The sequence below is a fragment of the Spodoptera frugiperda genome, chromosome 6, assembly GCF_023101765.2.
Source record: "Spodoptera frugiperda isolate SF20-4 chromosome 6, AGI-APGP_CSIRO_Sfru_2.0, whole genome shotgun sequence".
Taxonomy (NCBI): Eukaryota; Metazoa; Arthropoda; class Insecta; order Lepidoptera; family Noctuidae; genus Spodoptera; species Spodoptera frugiperda.
Genome location: NC_064217.1, coordinates 11,474,173 through 11,493,370, shown reverse-complemented (window position 1 = coordinate 11,493,370; position 19,198 = coordinate 11,474,173). Strand labels below are relative to the sequence as shown.

The following is a 19,198-nucleotide window of genomic DNA, read 5'->3' as shown; positions in this document are numbered from 1 at the left end:
GTAATATTTAAGTGGGCAAAGGAGAATCAATAGAAGTGACTCCGGAGCAACTGCTTTCCCTGGACATGACGGGACGAGTGATAACTCATGTTAAGATACCACCGCGTTCTCATCGATACCAGTTTGTGTCTTTTAAGGTAGGTCTGAGATATTGGTAGTATAATTTATGATACAAGACTTGATTCCATTAAGAATTCATAAATTAACATATTCCAGATTATGCCTCGTGCCCAAAATGCGCATGCTCAAGTGAACGCAGCTTTCCTATATGAATTCGATGAGCACCAGAAAGACGTAGTCCTCTCAGCCAGGATTGTGATCGGTGGACTGTCAGGCAAGTTCGTCCATGCTACTGAAACCGAGAAGTTCCTTCACATGAAGAAGATATTCACTAATGAAGTGCTGCAGCAAGCACTGAAGATACTGGAAGGTGAACTGATAGTGGAGGAGATTGCAGGCGAGATGAAACCTGCGTACAGGAAGAAATGTGCCCTCGGTCTGTTCTATAAAGTAAGTCTCTTAGTAACTAAGTACACAACGGTTTGATTAATTCAAGTTCTCAATTAACAATGTTTTACTTTTTAGGGTCTACTAGTACTTATTCCGAAACAGCGTCTTAAACCTTGGTATCGTTCAGGAGCGAGAGACTTTAGAAAGACTAGACCACTGTCTAAAGGCTCTGAAGTCTATGATACAAATCCTATAATATGGCCAGTCAACGAACCAATGCCAAAAGTTGAAGCATTAGTACAATGTGCAGGAGAAGCGCAGTACTGCAATGACTTACCAACACAACCTAAGGAAGTATTTTGTGCTTTTGTGACGTCAGATGTTGGCACAGGAGAGATTGAGAGCATCGACGCTACTCCAGCTCTGGTCAGTATGATTGGTATTTTTAATTAAAATAGAAAAAATAATATTACACTTTTCATACTTCTAATATTTTGGTTTGTTACAGAAAATACCCGGTGTATTGGCTTTCTTCTCAGCTAAAGACATTCCTGGCAAGAATTCATTCTTGTCACAAAGAGTACCTGCTCAGTTGTTCCCTGAAGAAGTTTTCGTTGAAAAAACCATTAAATATTACGACCAACCGATAGGACTGATCGTTGCAGAAACTGAAAAACTGGCTAATAGAGCTGCTTTATTGGTGAAAGTAAATTATAAAGTTGATAAAAAGAAACCAATCTTGACGATAAAGGACGCTAGAGAGAGAGAACCGAGTCGTGTATCTTTGTTCTTAATTTATCCTGCTAGAGACCGCGGGTTGAACGTGCAGCGAGTACTCAAAGGTACTGATGAAATCTATGCACAGTGTGCTTACTACATGGAGTCACAAACTAGCGTCTCCAGACCCAGCGAAGATGGTATTGACGTGTACGCTAGTACGCAGTTTTTGGATTCTTATCATATCGCTCTTTCTGAAGTACTTAATATTCCACAAAACAGGTAAAACATTCACATAAATGAACTGACGTATGAGCAGTTACTTTGGTTTGTGGATACTTACCGTTTTAATTCGTTCATTATAGAATAAACATAACAGTACCCCGATGTGGTGGCGCGTATGGTATGAAAATAACTCGCGCGAACCATAGTGGTGCTGCTTGCGCTCTGGTCACCCATCTCATGGACCGACCGTGCCGCTTCGTGATGAGCATGCAATCTGACTTTAGAGTAACTGGCAAACGATTACCTTGCACTAGAGACTTTGAAGTAAGTTGCATTTTGAATTATATAGGTACATACGTGATTTTCCATTCATGAATGTATATGAGGACAGGATATTCATATATGTATATATTTCATGGTCAGTGTTTATGCAAATATTCCTGTATAGGCATCACAAATAAATATATGTTACGGTAAGAGTGAATAATTGAAAATTATTAATAATTATCTATGATTATTAATAATTACCGAAACTCGAGGTAAAAGTGATAAATTAATCACATTTGTCGGTTATTATTAATAATTTTACCCTAGTAGTGATAAATGTAATAAGTGGCCAAGATGTTATTTTTATTTCAATTTAAACGGCAATATATTGTACTTGCACAAGAAATATTTGTTGAATTCTATGATAATACTTTTAAAATTTTAATTTGTTACATTTATAGGTGCTACAGAAGATTTACAGGCAAACCAAATATGATTGTTGATGATTTAGGATTCGTGTTGATTTTGTTAATGAAACAATAATTGTTTAATTTTATTTTTGTTATAATTTTATGTACCACGAAAGACTTTCTTGCATAAGTTTGATGGTAGATTAAATTTTTAAAAGAATTTTATCTTTAATTTTGTGATAAATGTGCCCTTTTTGGCGAGACAAGAGGGTGTGTCAGAATTTTACTGACTAAAAACCATCCCGTTCCTACTCCTGCTTTTCGAGCCGGAGCCCCGGTAAATCCGCTAGGTAGTCCGCATTCCGCAACTTTTCGATTTAAGCTACTTATTATTTTCTAATTTTAGCACTATTTGTGTACTCATGTTGAAATCTTTAAATTACAAAAGTTAGGGTATAGTTTTCATAGTTCAGAATGAGTGAATTTGTTGTCCTTTCGTTTTAAAGCAAGTACAAGTAACCTTGTTGGTGTGATTTCTAATTAATATAATCGTAAGACTGTGTTTAATATTATAAATAAATACCGGCTGATCAAAAAACATTGGGTTTATATTTATTTTATTACTTTCACCAATATGTGTCGTGAATTATTAATAATTACTACTAAAAGTAATAAATTTCGATAGATTATTCACATTTACCAAAACATGTGATTATTATTAATAATTTTGTAAAATTATTAATAATTTTCAATTAATCAGATTTACCGTAACATATACATCATCATTATCCTGTTTTTGGTTGTAATATTATGGTTTGAAATTATGCCATTCTGGCATAACACTCATTGATAATGATCAAATCTGTTATTTATCCCCCAAATGTGTGTGAAAATTGGTTTCACCTTCGGCAGGTTGGCGTCAGTTCCTCTGGAGAAATTCAATACTTGGAATACCATTTGTACAGTGACAATGGGTACGTTGTTAGTGATCCTATCAGCCCACTGCAGCTCGCTCCGATCAGAAACTGCTACGACAACAGACGATGGCAGTACAAGATATTCAACGTCATAACAGACACAGCTTCCAACACATATCTTAGATCACCAGGTACTACTAGTTCGTTCTTACTAAATTGACTTAGCATCAGGTTCCCTGGGATAATCATGTTCAAGAATATTTTGTTTAATAAAACCCAAATATTTCAGGTTCTTTAGAAGCAATATCAATGACAGAACAAATAATGGAAAGGATATCATACGAAATAGAACGGGACCCCGTACAAGTAAGATTAAACAATATCGAACCAGCGTATGTCGAAGTGCAAGAGATGGTACAGACACTACTCAGAGATGGTGAATACAACAAACGTAAAGAGGAAGTTGACAATTATAACAAAGTGAACAGGTGGAAGAAACGTGGACTGAGAGTGGCCTTCATGAATTGGCCAGTTCCTATACTTTTGGACTACCATGTTTTGCTCTCCGTCTATCATGGAGATGCAACTGTGGTAATACACCACGGAGGAATAGAAATGGGACAAGGTATTAACACTAAAGTTATCCAAGCTGTGGCTTATACCCTAAAAATTCCGATTGAGAAAGTCAAATGTAAACCACCTACCACATCAACTACTCCCAACGTCTTCACCACTGGAAGTAGCAGAACAACTCAGACTGTCTGTTTTGGTGCAATAAAATGCTGTCAGATACTTCTGGATCGGTTGTCAGCTGTACGAGACACGTTGAATGAGCCTACTTGGGAAGTCTTAATTGAAGTTGCCTTCAATAGAGGAATAAACCTTCAGACCAGCTATCGAGTCACTGCCAATGATCAGTTACCATACAGGTCAGGTGGAGTAGCTCTTACCGAAGTAGAACTAGACATACTGACCGGAGAGCACGAGATACTGAGAGTTGACATTATTGAAGATGTCGGTACCAGCATTAACCCAGAACTGGATATAGGACAGGTAACATTTTTACAGTTTGAAATTATTTCAGTTTGAAAACCTTTGCTTGATAATATAAGATTATTTGCTTTTCTAGATTGAAGGAGCCTTCATGATGGGAGTCGGCTACTGGACCCACGAGGAGCTGATCTATGACGAGAAGACTGGAGAGCTGCTCACAGACCGCAGCTGGTACTACAAGGTTCCTCTCACCAAGGACATACCCATAGACTTCCGAATACAGCTCAGGAGAAACTCTTACAACCCTATTGGGACTTTGGGTGCGAGGGGTAAGGTTCATAATGCTTTTACAATACAAATATGTATTGTGACTTATGAGACACTTAGTGTATTGAACTGTGATGACACATTTCAGCTGTAGCGGAGCCCCCCACGTGCCTGTCAATTAGCGTTGCTTTTGCTCTGAGAGAGGCCATTGTGTCGTCGAGGGAAAACACAGGATATCCCAGAAACAAATGGTTTAGAGTTGGTAAGGAGGAAAGTAAATAAGTGTCAGGGAATTTTAAGTAAAGAATTTATAATAATTGTAAAGTTCTCTCTCTACTATAATCCCAAGAGTGGGCTTGAACGGAATTTTTATTTTATTATTTTAATAATTAACAATTTAAACGCCATGGGGGCACCGGTGACCGAAGTTAGCGGATTAATTGCCTTCAACAGTTTTCTATTGGCAGTCAAAGACTTAATCATAAACGATTTAAAACATATGTTTAGGTATACTTACATAAATTGAGCTCATCGTCACCATACCCGTCGACGTCATCAAATGAGTTGGGAGTACTCAATTTTTATAACTACAAATGTATTAAAATATAAATATATTTTACAAAGATTTGTAGCAGATTTAGTTTTGTTGTTACCATTTCTTATTTTCCAAAAGACAGAAATGTTTATTAATTTTTTTTTTACTTCCAGATTTGCATTATCATTTTCTTTTACTTCCAGACGGTCCATTCACACTTGCTGCCAATGTGCTATCTGCAGACGCCAAGCTCGAAGAGTTCTTGTTTTATTAATCGTAACATCATTATCAGTTTTATAATAACTAAAAATTACGGTTTACTCACGTAAATTAATAGAGAAAAGCTCTACTAGTTTTGAGCCACAAATGACTTCACCAGTAGGCTACGCGAAGTCGCCGCGTCTGCGCACGCTGCTCTTGATGAAGAATCCCTCTGTGACTCGAAACTAGTACTACAGCTTTTGTTCATTAATTTACGTGAGTAAACCGTAATTTTTAGTTAATCATTATCATCATCGGTGGAAGAGTAGGATTATTGACAAATGTATTCTCATCTGTTAAATATAATAAATACAGCACATATAATACAACAACATGATTGCTATTTAATGTATGTAGGTAAATAAGTAGCTATCTTTTGTATGAATCTTTTAGAGTACTTACAAGTTTACTTATCGGTTCGAAGCCGACGACGGAATGAACATGAAGACAACGGGTATCTTAAGGCCGGGTGCATAAGAGATTTTTTTTTTTTGAGGGGGAAAGTCATCCAATGACTTCTCTCGCCTTGGGCAAAGCGAGAGGGAGTGTCAGACTCTTACTGACTAAAAACCACCCCGTTCCTACTCCTGCTTTTTGAGCCGGAGCCCCGGTAAACCCTACATATTTGCGTTTGTGCCAACGTAAACTTTCGATAAGTGTATGCGCAAGACAGACGCTGCGACTGTCGCGGAGAACTCCTCTGGAGCCAACTGAACGCTGAACTAACGAGTGAGAAAACGGTGGAGAAAGTGGCAAAGACCAAACACTTGCTGTTAGGGGAAAAACACCTAGAAAGGTGGTATATTTATGTGTCTTATATATATATTTTATTTTTTTGCTTAAGTAAACTACAAATAGAAAAAGACCTAGAAAGGTGGTAAGATGGGATTTATCGAGGGGGTCACTCTTACTACATGACTACATGGCATGCACATGACCAGAACCTATATTTTTATTTTTTTATACAGATGAAATTGTAAACTTGGGAAATATAATTGTGCATAATTTTTTTTGGTCTATTTTATTACTTTAACTCTCCGATTGTGTCGAATATTGTACCTATGTCGACAGTTAAGTATTTATAAATGATAACTGATGTATTGGCAACTGATTAAAACTAAAACTACTAAAATCCAACCAGTATTTTTTTATTTATTGATGTTTTTGTAATCAATTCTGGATTTTTTTACCAAAACCAAAAATGTTGAATATCTCAGAAACTAGCCACTTTCCGCCCAAGGACCTCAGAGCTAATTTTGTAGGAAATTAGTTGTATTATCACCTCCCGAGAGGAATACGTCGAATTCAAAGTCACCCTGTATAATTTTACTAAATTATGCATTGTAGAAAATGCACTTACCACTCTGTATACATAATATTGTCTATCAACGCTCGGGGAAATACGACCGTTGCCGAAGAGTTACGAAGATTTCTATGTGTATTATCAGTTTTGGTGTAACGGTGAAAAACGGGGTGAATAGAAATCGAGGGGTGAATAGATACAGGAATAGGGTGAATAGATGTTGGATAGAAACGGGGTGAATAAATGTTGGCAAAATGTCGCAACATGTATTCAACCTTTTCCTGTATCTTTTCACCCCTCAATTTCTATTCACCCCGTTTTACGGTACTGTAATTTTTTTTCCACACACAGGGATTTCCAAAATAGTCTGCAATCAATCAAATTCGTCTTCGGAATTTCGCTGAGAGTGATAACTACCACATTCTTAGATTCTGCGTCATAAAGAAACAACCTTTTTTTAATCAGCTCAGCGTCACTACTGTTTACGTAAAAATGAACTAAAATATACGTCATTCGCTTAAGCAATTATTAATTATTATGTATCCGGATTTTACTCAGACAATAATAAAATAACGGAGATACCTACATAGGAGATACCTATGTATAAGTTATTTCTAGCGTAGACAGGTGGATCTTTAGGTGACGTCACTGCTAACTTCTTTTATTTTAACTGGTTTACAATGTGACTCTGTATCCTTTACATAAATAGGTTGCGAGTAGGGATAGTAATCTCGATCTCGCGAGACCTAGTTATAGTGAGACCTCGTCCATTTTCAGTGAGATTAATCTCTGTGGAATAAGTTTACGAAATCTTCCGAGATTAACGAGATTGCTTTACTAAAGAATTTTTGTTTGTACTTAAAAGATAAGACTACGTAAGTAGTACGTGAAAATAAAAGTACCTAGTAAACTATTTAATAAGTATTCATTAAAAAACTAGCTTCTGCCTTCAACTTCGCCTTCGTAACAAAATAAATCGTGAAAATAAATCGTTGATCTTATTATACATAATTATATTTATTCAAATATTATGATTATTTGCAAAAAAAGAACAATCTCGCTTGTGCCACATTCTCGCATAACCCTCCTTCTGGCGCAGTCGGGTAAAAAAACTAGCTTCTGCCTTCAACTTCGCCTTCAACTTCGCATTCCCTAGCTGCAAGTGTGAATGCATTACCTATCTATTGCTATAAATCATGCAAATATCCATAGAACTAAAAACGGCAGAACCCTAAATATTCCTCAAAACATAAATGTATTATAAATCAATACATATACCTATTATTATTATACTGGAATTAAATTTAATTTAGTATAAATATAAAATAAATGTTGCTTGGGTACAAAACAAATACCAGTTAAAAGTCATATTAAATGTCAGCGGATTTAATGTTTACCTATATATACAAATATTAAAAATTATGCATATTATTATATGTATATTACCATTGCAAGTAAATAATATCAAGGTCAAATTTATTTATAAATTGTGATAAGTATTGTATAATAACACTTTGTTATATGTACTTATGATATACATACATACAGCTTATGTAACTACTGTGTACATTTGGGAGCAAAGAAACGGAGCGACTAGTGTTTTTTTTTTTTTATTTCGAAGAATTCCCGATAACTTAAATAAAAAAATCTTAGTTTTACAACAAAATACTCTCATTTTAAAGGTAATATAAAAGGTTTGTTGTCTATCATACGACATACAATTGCCAATTGACAAAATAATTATAATAAGACATGAAAAAGGAAAAACGTTTTTGTTTGCTCCGTTTGTTTGCATCCAAGTTGTATATTATTATATACTAGTTTCTATCAGCTGCTTCGCCCGCGTTCCCGGGATTAAAAAAAAAAACAAAGCGGCCTCTTTGGGAAGTCGGTTTAAAAGGAGCTTTTGTGTTATTCCCCTGTTTTATTCCGGTCTTTTCAGCCGTTTTGACGTGATTGAGTAACAAACATACACATAAATTTACAATCTTTTACATTTATAATAGAGGTTCAAGCTAATTTCGATTATCGGCTCTACAAATACAGTGTAAGGTCCACTGCGGGTAACGTAACATTCGACAAACGTTTTATACGGATTAGATTAGCATTTGATACAGTAATCGTGTCTCGAGACGCACAAAGCATAAAGTTAATAAAATAAGAACTCTTCAAGCTTCACACCCGCGGACAGCACATTAGCAGCTAATGTGAAGGGACCGTCTGGAATTAAAACAAATAAAGTCAAAATCATTTATTTCAAATAGACCAGGAAGGCACTTTTGAACGTCAAAGCAAATATCATAATATTAATAACGTCTGTCTGTCGGTCAGTCCTCTAGTGAAGCTGAATAAATATAATAATACCTTGTTGGTCGACATGTGCGACAAGGGGTCTCGGGTTCGATTCCCGGGTCGGGCAAAGTATTACTGGGCTCTTTTCGGTATTTCGAAAATTTCTCCGAAGTAGCACAGAGTCTGGAATTGTGCCCAGTACATGGCAATAGGTTCACCCCTATTACATGAAACTTTTAAAAGTTTCATGCCGTAATGTGATGTGCACCTCTGCTTCCTACCCCTTCGGGGATAAAAAGTGCGACGTTGCAAAAAAATAAAATAATACCTACACCTACACAGCAATCAATATATTGAGGATAGGACAAGTTGCAACTCTATACGAACATTGACCCTAAAAAAGCTACTCTTTTTAATGATCTACTCACCAACTCTAAACCATTTGTTTCTGGGATATCCTGTGTTTTCCCTCGACGACACAATGGCCTCTCTCAGCGCAAAAGCGACGCAAATAGACAGGCACGTGGGGGGCTCCGCTACAGCTGAAATGTGTCACACATCAATACAATAAAGTCACTGTAATAAGTTACGATGTTATATCTGTATCGTTAAAGCATTATGAACCTTACCCCGAGCGCCTAGAGTCCCGATGGGGTTGTAAGAGTTTCTCCTGAGCTGTATTCGGAAGTCTATGGGTATGTCCTTGGTGAGAGGTACCTTGTAGTACCAACTGCGGTCTGTGAGCAGCTCTCCAGTCTTCTCGTCATAGATCAGCTCCTCGTGGGTCCAGTAGCCGACTCCCATCATGAACGCTCCTTCAATCTAGAAAAGCAAATAATCTTATATTATCAAGCAAAGGTTTTCCAATTGAAATAATTTCAAAGTCTAAAAATGTTACCTGTCCTATATCCAGTTCTGGGTTAATGCTGGTACCGACATCTTCAATAATGTCCACTCTCAGTATCTCGTGCTCTCCGGTCAGTATGTCTAGTTCTACTTCAGCGAGTGCCACTCCTCCTGCCCTATATGGTACTTGATCATTGGCAGTGACTCGATAGCTGGTCTGGAGATTTATTCCTCTAATGTAAGCAGCTTCAACCAAGATTTCCCAAGTCGGATCATTCAACGTGTCTCGTACAGCTGATAAACGATCCAGAATAATCTGGCAGCATTTTATAGCGGCAAAACAGACAGCTTGAGTGGTTCTACTACCCCCAGTAGCGAAATTATTAGGATTTGTAGAGGCTGTTGCAGGCTTACATTTGATTTTTTCAATTGGAATTTTGAGGGTGTAAGCAACAGCTTGAATGACTTTAGTGTTGATCCCTTGTCCCATTTCTATGCCTCCATGGTGTATGACTACTGTTGCATCACCGTGGTAGACGGAGAGTAGCACATGATAATCAATTAATGTAGGAGCAGGCCAATTCATGAAGGCCACTCTCAGTCCACGTTTCTTCCACCTGTTCACTTTGTTATAATTCTCAACTTCTTCTTTACGTTTGTTGTATTCGCCATCTCTGAGTAGTGTCTGTACCATCTCCTGCACTTCGACATAGGTCGGCTCGATGTTGTTTAGTCTCACTTGTGCGGGGTCACGTTCTAATGCATACGATATTCTTTCCATTATTTGTTCTGTCATTGCTATTGCTTCCAGAGTTCCTGGAACATACAAACATATGATATTGTTGACAGTAGTGTTTAGTAAAACACGTTAATTAATTCTCAGAAATAAACTATATGACCGTAAAAAAGGAAATTATTTTCGTTGATAGTAGGTTAAACAATTTACCGGGTGATCTTGTGAACGTATTGGAGGCTGTGTCTGTAGTGACGTTGAATATCTTGAACTGCCAACGTCTGTTGTCATAACAGTTTCTGACTCCAGTGAACTGGGCAGTACTAACAGGATCGCTGACAACATACCCATTGTCGCCAAACAGTTGATATTCCAGATATTGAATCTCGCCAGAACTGCTTACACCAACCTATAGCAAGATAATATTACACGAATTCATACTGACACATAATATAAACCTGAATAATGTATGAAAAAATACAACTTACTTCAAAGTCTCGAGTGCAAGGAAGTCGTTTACCAACAACTCTTAAATTAGACTGCATGCTCATCACGAAGCGGCAAGGTCGGTCCATGAGATGGGTGACCAGAGCACAAGCAGCACCATTGTGGTTCGCACGAGATATCTTTACCCCATACGCACCACCACATCGAGGGACAGTTATGTTTATCCTGCAATAATACCAATAGAAAACGGATGACAAATTGTAGAATGTATTTTCCCAAAGAGAAAACTTTTTGTTACACCGATAGTTTTACCTGTTTTGTGGTATATTAAGTACTTCTGAGAGACCGACTTGATAAGAATCCAGCCATTGCGTACTAGCGTACACGTCAATACCATCTTCGCTGGGCCTGGTGACTGTGGTTTGAGTTTCCATTGTGTACATATACTGCGCATAAATCTCGTCAGTTCCTTTAAGAATTCTTTGCACGTTTACGCCACGAGCTCTAGCTGGAAGTACTGCAAATAAAGTTACTCGACTCGGTTCTCTCTCTCTAGCATCCTTTATCGTCAATATAGGTTTCTTTTTATCAAGTTTATAGTTAACTTTCACCAATAAAGCTGCCCTATAGGCTAATCTTTCAGTTTCTGCAACGATTAGTCCTATCGGTTGGTCGTAATATTTAATGGTTTTTTCAGCGAAAACCTCTTCTGGTAATAATTGACCAGGTACTCTTTGTGACAAGAATGAATTTTTGCCAGGAATGTCTTTAGCTGAGAAGAAAGCTAATACTCCGGGTATTTTCTGTAACAAACCAAAATGTTAAAAGTGACATTTTATTTTTTCTTTATTATAATTACCAATCCTAATACTCACCAGAGCTGGAGTAGCGTCGATGCTCTCAATCTCTCCTGTGCCAATATCTGACGTCACAAAAGCACAAAATACTTCCTTAGGTTGTGTTGGTAAGTCATTGCAGTACTGCGCTTCTCCTGCACATTGTACTAATGCATCAAGCTTTGGCATCGGTTCGTTGACTGGCCATATTATAGGATTTGTATCATAGACTTCAGATCCTTTAGACAGTGGTCTAGTCTTTCTAAAGTCTCTCGCTCCTGAACGATACCAAGGTTTAAGGCGCTGTTTCGGAATAAGTACTAGTAGACCCTAAAACGTAAAACATTGTTAATTAAGAACTTGAATTAATCAAACCGTTGTGTACTTAGTTAATAAGAGACTTACTTTATAGAACAGACCGAGGGCACATTTCTTCCTGTATGCAGGTTTCATCTCGCCTGCAATCTCCTCCACTATCAGTTCACCTTCCAGTATCTTCAGTGCTTGCTGCAGCACTTCATTAGTGAATATCTTCTTCATGTGAAGGAACTTCTCGGTTTCAGTAGCATGGACGAACTTGCCTGACAGTCCACCGATCACAATCCTGGCTGAGAGGACTACATCCTTCTGGTGCTCATCGAATTCATATAGGAAAGCTGCGTTCACTTGAGCATGCGCGTTTTGAGCACGAGGCATAATCTGGAAAAGAAAAAAGATCATAATAAAATTGTCTTAGAGTATTCAAGCCTTGTGTCATCACATCAATTGTACTTAACATGCCGCTTACCTTAAAAGACACAAACTGGTACTGATGGGACCTCGGAGGAATCTTTACATGAGTTATCACTCGTCCTGTCATATCTACTGATAAAAACTGTTCTGGAGACACTTCCATTAGTGGTCCTTTCCCCACTAAAATACACCAATGATAAACATTAAGTAAAAAAAGAAAAATACTAAACGGCATCTTTAAATTTTTCTACGCTCAAACACTCACCTAGAACTAAAGTAGCCCCAATAGTTTCCAGTAATAAAAATATATCCGAAGAAAATGCATTTAGACGATATTTAGTCATAAGATTTCCCGCCACAGTACCAATCTAAAAAACAAAAGGTGATTTATGATAGTGATCAACTTTTAAAATAATTATTTCTTCCACTGCACTCGTGTGCAGTACTACAGTACGTGAAGAGAACTACAGTACGTGAGAAATGTAAGTGTAGTAGTACTACACTTACATTTCTCACAGGAATGTGAGCGACCAAATCTAAATGTTCATAGAGCTTGTACAGATACTGAAACTCCTCGTGAGTCTTGGAGACGTCCTTGAACAGTTCCATCAGGTCTGTCAGAGTTATACCAGCGCCCACGACCAGGTTCTGGTCTAAGTAATATCCTTTCAGTTCCTTTATTGGCTGGATGTCTATCAAAACTCTCGGGTGGACCAGAACTGGAACAGCACCTGCAGAGAGAAATTAGAAGCCTCTTAAATTAAGTTTCAATGTTTAATAATATTTTCATTTGCTGAGTCCATTCTCTCACCTCGTCCAGTATTTCCGTTCACCAGCATGTAAGACTCGTAGCCCTCAGCATCCAACACGGTGAATATATCGGCGACCTCATTCACTCTGTACCACACGTGACCGTCCTTCAGATTGATTTTCTTAATCCGCGGAGGGTCGACATCGCTCTGACTGACCATACACCAATTCTTATCTTTCCCACATCCCTTACAATCGCCTTTTCCTGGGCAGATTTTTAGATCTTCAATGTCTTCAATTTTCGGAGGAGGTTTGGGAGCGTCCTTGGCGAAGCTCTTGAAGGCGTCTAGGATAGGTCTGCTGCCTGTACATCTACAGGTGTTGCTTCCGAAGGAGTTTTCAATTTCATACTGAGTTAAGTCGTAACCATTTGCTTCTAGGAGACTAGAGGAAGACATTTTATTATTGTAATAACACTTGATATTATTACATTTTATAATCTTCATTCAGACACTCACCTGTACATGCTCATCACAAACCCTGGACTGCAGTATCCACACTGAGTGCCGTTGTACTCAGCCAGGGTCCTCTGCACGGGGTGGTACCCTCGCGCTCGATTGCCGATCCCCTCTATAGTAGTGATCTCCCAGTCTTGGCATGAGGTCACTGAGACTAGACACTAACAATAACATTATTGACTTACAAAACGTATTGACGATTGCCAAGGTTATGCACTAATGACCGAGGAAACTGGTATTCCTTTCGATAACTTGAGTAGACATCTTGAATTGTAATTTATTAATATTGGAAACTTTAAAAATAGGACACTAAGATTATTAAACTTGTTATATCATTAACGGCAGACTTGCTATCCGCTGCAATTATGATGTAAAATTACTGTGTAATTGCAGGTAATGTTGTATTTAATACTGTGCGTTCGTGTGATTGTGATGTTGGTGATTACACTAACAATTAATATCAACATGTTTCCTTTAATTTCGTACGTCTTTCAAAGGAACCAGTTTCTTTGTTGTTAATTGTTCGCAATAGGCGTCGAATGGGAAACAATTGTTTATTATAAACTAGCTCACCCGACAAACTTCGTACTGCCTCATAATTTTTTTCACACTTTAAACCTTTCCGTAGACTTCCAAAAATATTATTAAGACCAAAATTAGACAAATCGATCCAGCCAGTACCTATTTGACTTTTAGTGAGACTAATCAACAGAAATTCATTTTTATATATAAGAAGATTGGACTGTGACGTTATTTGAGTGGTTGCAAGAATGAGTGACGATGACGAGCAAGTGATTCGATTCTATACTTTATTGATAACTAATAAACTAATAAAAAATATCATTTGTACACCCACATCCAAGGGTTTAGCACATTATTTCATCATCTCCCATACAAGCCCTTTAAAGACTAAAAGGCATGACGTCATATGTCGACCGTACACAAAATCAATTGTTTATTTTTAAAGACTTTGTGATTTTAAAAATGTATGAAAACCCCAAGACGAGGAAAAATAAATAAATACTAAAAATATGAGCAAAAAAATTTGAAAAAGTTCACGGAAAACAGGTTCGATAATAATAATAATATTTGTTGTGATAGAATTTGCTAAAGGTCAGATCAAAGAACATTATTTGCATAGGTATTATAGTATTTATAGGTATACCTGCTTATCGTGACTTCCAAACAACGTTAGGTGTCTACTTAGGTATAATATGGAATATTTTTAAACTCATAAGGAAAACTTTGTAGTAAGGATATCGATAAGAGACCTTTAAGTTAACAATCAATATGATTATTACTTTTTTAGAATAAGGTATGAAAAAACATGACTGTATTAGCCAATGTATCAGATTCCTACTATATTTAATTTTTTTCTACTTAAAGAAACTGAATCATGGCTGATAGTGAATTTAGAGAACAGTTTTTTTACTGGAGTTAGTCATTCAATGACTTCTCCCAGCTTAGGGGATGCGCGAAGGAGTGACGGGCTCTTATTGATTTGACTAAAAACCACCCTGGTCCTAGTCTTGCTTCAAACCAGAGCCCTCAGCCCCAGTAACGGTGCGCTTACGGCACTTTTCAGCGCAAACATCACGCACATAATACATATGATAGACCTTTAGGGAACAGCGAGTAAAGTTCCCTAAGAAAAGGAGGATCTTCCAACCAGGCGAGGTGTTCGTGCCTGGCGGGCTTTCTGCCCAACTGTTGTTCGTTGGGATTTTCTATCCGTGTTTATTCGCATGTAAACTTCACATGTGCGATGCAGGATACTAATGACGTCATCCGTTGATTTTGCTCGTCGATAGTCTATGGCTTCTGTCACTTGACTTCTGTCTTCTGTCACTTGTCTTGTGTCGCCACAGACCTATGTATGTACCTCAATTTAATAGTTATAAGTATCTGAGTTGTCCTTTGTGTTGTATGTGTGTACATGTACAGTAAATAAATAAATAAATAAAATACATACAATGTATTAGAAAAAGAAGTGACTGACATAATAGATTGGATGACTAATGTTTATTTTAATGTCCGTCTTGTAGATTATTATTTTAAAATATTAGACACGTATTTTTTATTTACTTACGGAAACAAATACTTTTGAAGATACTAAGTATCTTATATCGTATGATGTCACTTCTAGCTACATTTTGTACATAGAAATTTCCTATTTGCTTCCACTCCTAAACTTTGATTCGTTTAATCTAAGTATTGTTATCTAATAGAGACAAAATAAAAACATACACGACTAATATTTTTTCATCACCTATCTGACGGACTAAATAGATTTCTAATTTTCGTACCCCATCATCAATTCATCATCTCTATTATGTAGTGTGATTCGGTTACTCACCGAGTTGACAGAGAAGGTCCTCCGATGTGGGTCGTTGACGGTGACCGCGACGACGCATGCGCCGCAGCCGCCCTCCTTGCACATGTACTTGGTGCCGCGCAGGTTCAGATGGTGGCGGATGTAGTCATTCAGAGACGTGTCCGAGTCCACCTCGGGACCCACTGCACGCAACAGAACATTTGAAATTTACATTACGTTAAACTAAAGTGATTTTAATAATAATTATAGATACTAATATAATGGTTTATTCCAAGTAGATTATTATGATTACACATTATTTACAATTTAAAAATACCTAAAATGGAATAAACACTAACTTAAAACTAATAATAGATACTTATATCCTTACGAATAATTACCGGAAATATATTATTAAGGATGGGACTGTTGACATTGTGTCGGGCATGTCATAGTCCTGGTGAATCCATAAGGCATATAATTTCTGGTTGTGGTCGTTTGGCTAATGGTGAATATTTGCATAGACATAATCAGGTGGCCAAGATTATCCACCAGCAACTTGCTTTGCACTATCGACTTGTTGAGTTTTCATACTACAAGTATGTACCCGATCCAGTTCTTGAAAACGGCCATATCACGTTTTACTGAGATCGATCTATCATCACTGACAGGACAAGGTGTATTGTAGCCAATACACCTGATATAGTGGCGATAGACCGACAATCGATGTCACCATCCCTCATGACGAGAACCTCGTGAAAGCTGAGAAAGATAAACAAATAAAATATCTTGACTTGGCTCACAAGATTGTCGACATGTGGAATGTGGATTCGGTTATCGTTGTGCCAAGTCGTGTCGGCCAACGGATTAATACCCAACAGCCTCGACAACCACCTTAGGAGGCTGGGGTTGGGCGGATGGATCAAAGGCCTGATGCAGAAGGCAGTACTCCTCGAAACGGCACGTATTGTGAGAAGGTTTCTGTCTCTGGAGCCCTAACCACCGGTAGCTTGGACCATGCTCCCGCTACTGGTCGGCTCCTATTTTTATATTTTTAAATATTATTTTATTTCGTATTTTGTAGTATTTAAAAATGTAATTTTATGTAAATATATGTAAATGTATACTTTAAACATTCTTTCTTTATCGATCTGCATCCTTATACAGATTGAAAACCAGTTTTATATAGTTGTATATAAATATACAATTATACAACGAGCTACGACATAGTCAATTGTGGCAAGTCACAAGCTATATAAAGTAACAATAATTATGTATGAAGACAATTCTAATTATTTTTCATAAATCTAATTTCTATCAATAACTTAGTTACACATCGTTCTCTTGAGTCAACAAATAAAAGCCAGCCATTTCACCGAATCGGATGATAGATGATAAGGTACTTATGATGATGAGGATCTCATCATCATCATCATCAGCCTATAAGTAGCCACTGCTGACCAAAGGCCTCTTCTCACACGGAGAACATTAACATTAATGACCACACCTGCTCAATGCGGGTTATCAATTTTAAACTTATAATCAGAAAGCCCAGGTTTCCGCACAATGTTTCCCTTCACCGTTAGTCTGTGGTGTTTAATTCATCTTAGAAAGTACATATAACTCGGAAAAAGTCACATTGGTAAAGGCCGTTGGTAGGTTTTGAACCCGCACCTTCATGCATGCAAAGGGAGCGTCTTACCTCCGGGCCAAGTGGACTATTCACATATTATCACATTTTTATTAAAAGGTACGTTTTTTTTTTTCAAATCCTCGAAATCCATTAGACTAATCTGAAGTGCTGATATTAATTTAAGATAAAATAATAAATATCTACCTACCAGAACACTTATCCTTATTCACATAAAATGTAATCCTGTCCATCGTGAAACAGAGTAGAATCAAATCTGACGATGAACACGACTACCAATAGGCAAACGATTTCATATAATTTGTTAATCTGTGTTAATTTTATAATACGCATTCGCTAGACAACGGTGCGATGATATAAAACGCGGAGCTGCGGACTACCTAGCGGGTTTACCGGGGCTCCGGTTCGAAAAGCAGGAGTAGGAAAAGGGGTAGTTTTTAGTCAGTAAGAGTCTGACACTCCCGCCTCGGCCAAGGCGGGAGAAGTCATTGGATGATGATCCCTCTCAAAAAAAAAAAAAAAAGTTCGCTTGTGATATAGAGCTAGTCTGTAACAGTTAAAGGCGCGGCTTGGTAGGCTTTCACGCTTGCCAAGACTCGGCAAGGGTGCACAGGTACATGTGTGCAACCCGGGCAGTGAGACGACAGGTGAAGAGTATGGCATTTAGCCCGCCAGGTGCCATATTTTGCCTGGTCGGAGATTCTTCTTTTCTTAGGGAACTTTACTCTTTGTTCCCTAAAATACTGACTACTATATGAACGGTATGAACTTAATTTTTTTATTTTGCTCCCCACACTACACCTACACTACTAATATTGCACCTAGACGAAGTGAATCTACATTAATAATTACAACTTAATTACACAACGAATATAAGTACTTATAACCCTACCTTTCCTATGTAATGCCTACCTACGTAGTAATTATACATAAATATTCAATTGTAAACGGTACGTGCAGTAAATACCCACTAGAGTGGAGCTCTACAGTAGGGAAACATAGATGTTTTCCTCCTGAGTTATAAGTAAGTATGTACATTTTGAAACACAAGTACATGTAGAGGAAAATCACCCATTGTGGAATACAATTTTCATGGGATATTAAAAATCAAATATATAAAATTCTCGTGTCACGATTTTCGTTGCCATACTCCTCCAAAACGGCTTGACCGATTTTGATGAAATTTTTGTGCTCATCCGGTATCTATGAGAATCGGCCAACATCTATTTTTCATCCCCCTAAATGTTAGGGGTAGTACAACCCATTTTTTTTTAATTTTCCTCGGACGAAGTCGCGGGCAGAAGCTAGTAACTGTATACATATTAAAACAGACTTATCAGTCATACATTTATATGTATTAATTAACTGTCTTCTATCAAATATTCTAACTAACGAAAAGACACACATTAGTAACCAAATATGGAATCGGTACCCAAATATGAAATATAACATAAACTAATACACCAATAAAAATCATAGACACAAACATCTGTGATATCAAATAAATTTCCGTTCACTTGCGCCCTGCGGACTCTCCGTCCGCGTACCGGCCCATTGTGCTGCTCGACGAGGTGGGAAAAGTCTTCGAAAGGATAATTTCGAACCGCCTCGTCGCCACTTGTCCGGATTTGGGCCGGACGTCGCGGATGGCCAGTTCGGCTTCCGCAGAGGGCGCTCCACGATGGACGCCATCATGCGCGTAAGGGACCTCACGACGGGGACTGCAGCGTCCAG

The 19,198-nt window shown here is 37.7% G+C and overlaps 2 protein-coding genes across 2 annotated transcripts; one reads left to right on the top strand and one right to left on the bottom strand.

Annotated features, from left to right (window-relative positions):
• The first annotated feature begins 187 nt into the window (after positions 1–187).
• LOC126910617 (xanthine dehydrogenase/oxidase-like) lies at positions 188–5,816 on the top strand. The gene is made up of 9 exons (XM_050694524.1): positions 188–510; positions 586–876; positions 959–1,449; positions 1,533–1,716; positions 2,982–3,177; positions 3,276–4,039; positions 4,116–4,308; positions 4,395–4,508; positions 4,985–5,816. Exons 1-9 carry the CDS (start codon positions 220–222, stop codon positions 5,053–5,055), a joined length of 2,595 nt encoding a protein of 864 aa, XP_050550481.1. The 5' UTR covers positions 188–219; the 3' UTR covers positions 5,056–5,816.
• A 1,894-nt stretch (positions 5,817–7,710) lies between these two features.
• Positions 7,711–17,697, bottom strand: LOC118267776 (probable aldehyde oxidase gad-3). The gene is made up of 16 exons (XM_035581961.2): positions 17,655–17,697; positions 15,856–16,016; positions 13,500–13,660; positions 13,043–13,425; positions 12,739–12,962; positions 12,497–12,599; positions 12,287–12,411; positions 11,905–12,198; positions 11,539–11,829; positions 10,976–11,466; positions 10,705–10,888; positions 10,430–10,625; positions 9,536–10,299; positions 9,267–9,459; positions 9,066–9,179; positions 7,711–8,565 (listed from the first exon to the last, which is right to left on the bottom strand). Exons 1-16 carry the CDS (start codon positions 17,695–17,697, stop codon positions 8,495–8,497), a joined length of 3,798 nt encoding a protein of 1,265 aa, XP_035437854.2. The 3' UTR covers positions 7,711–8,494.
• Positions 17,698–19,198: the final 1,501 nt, after the last annotated feature.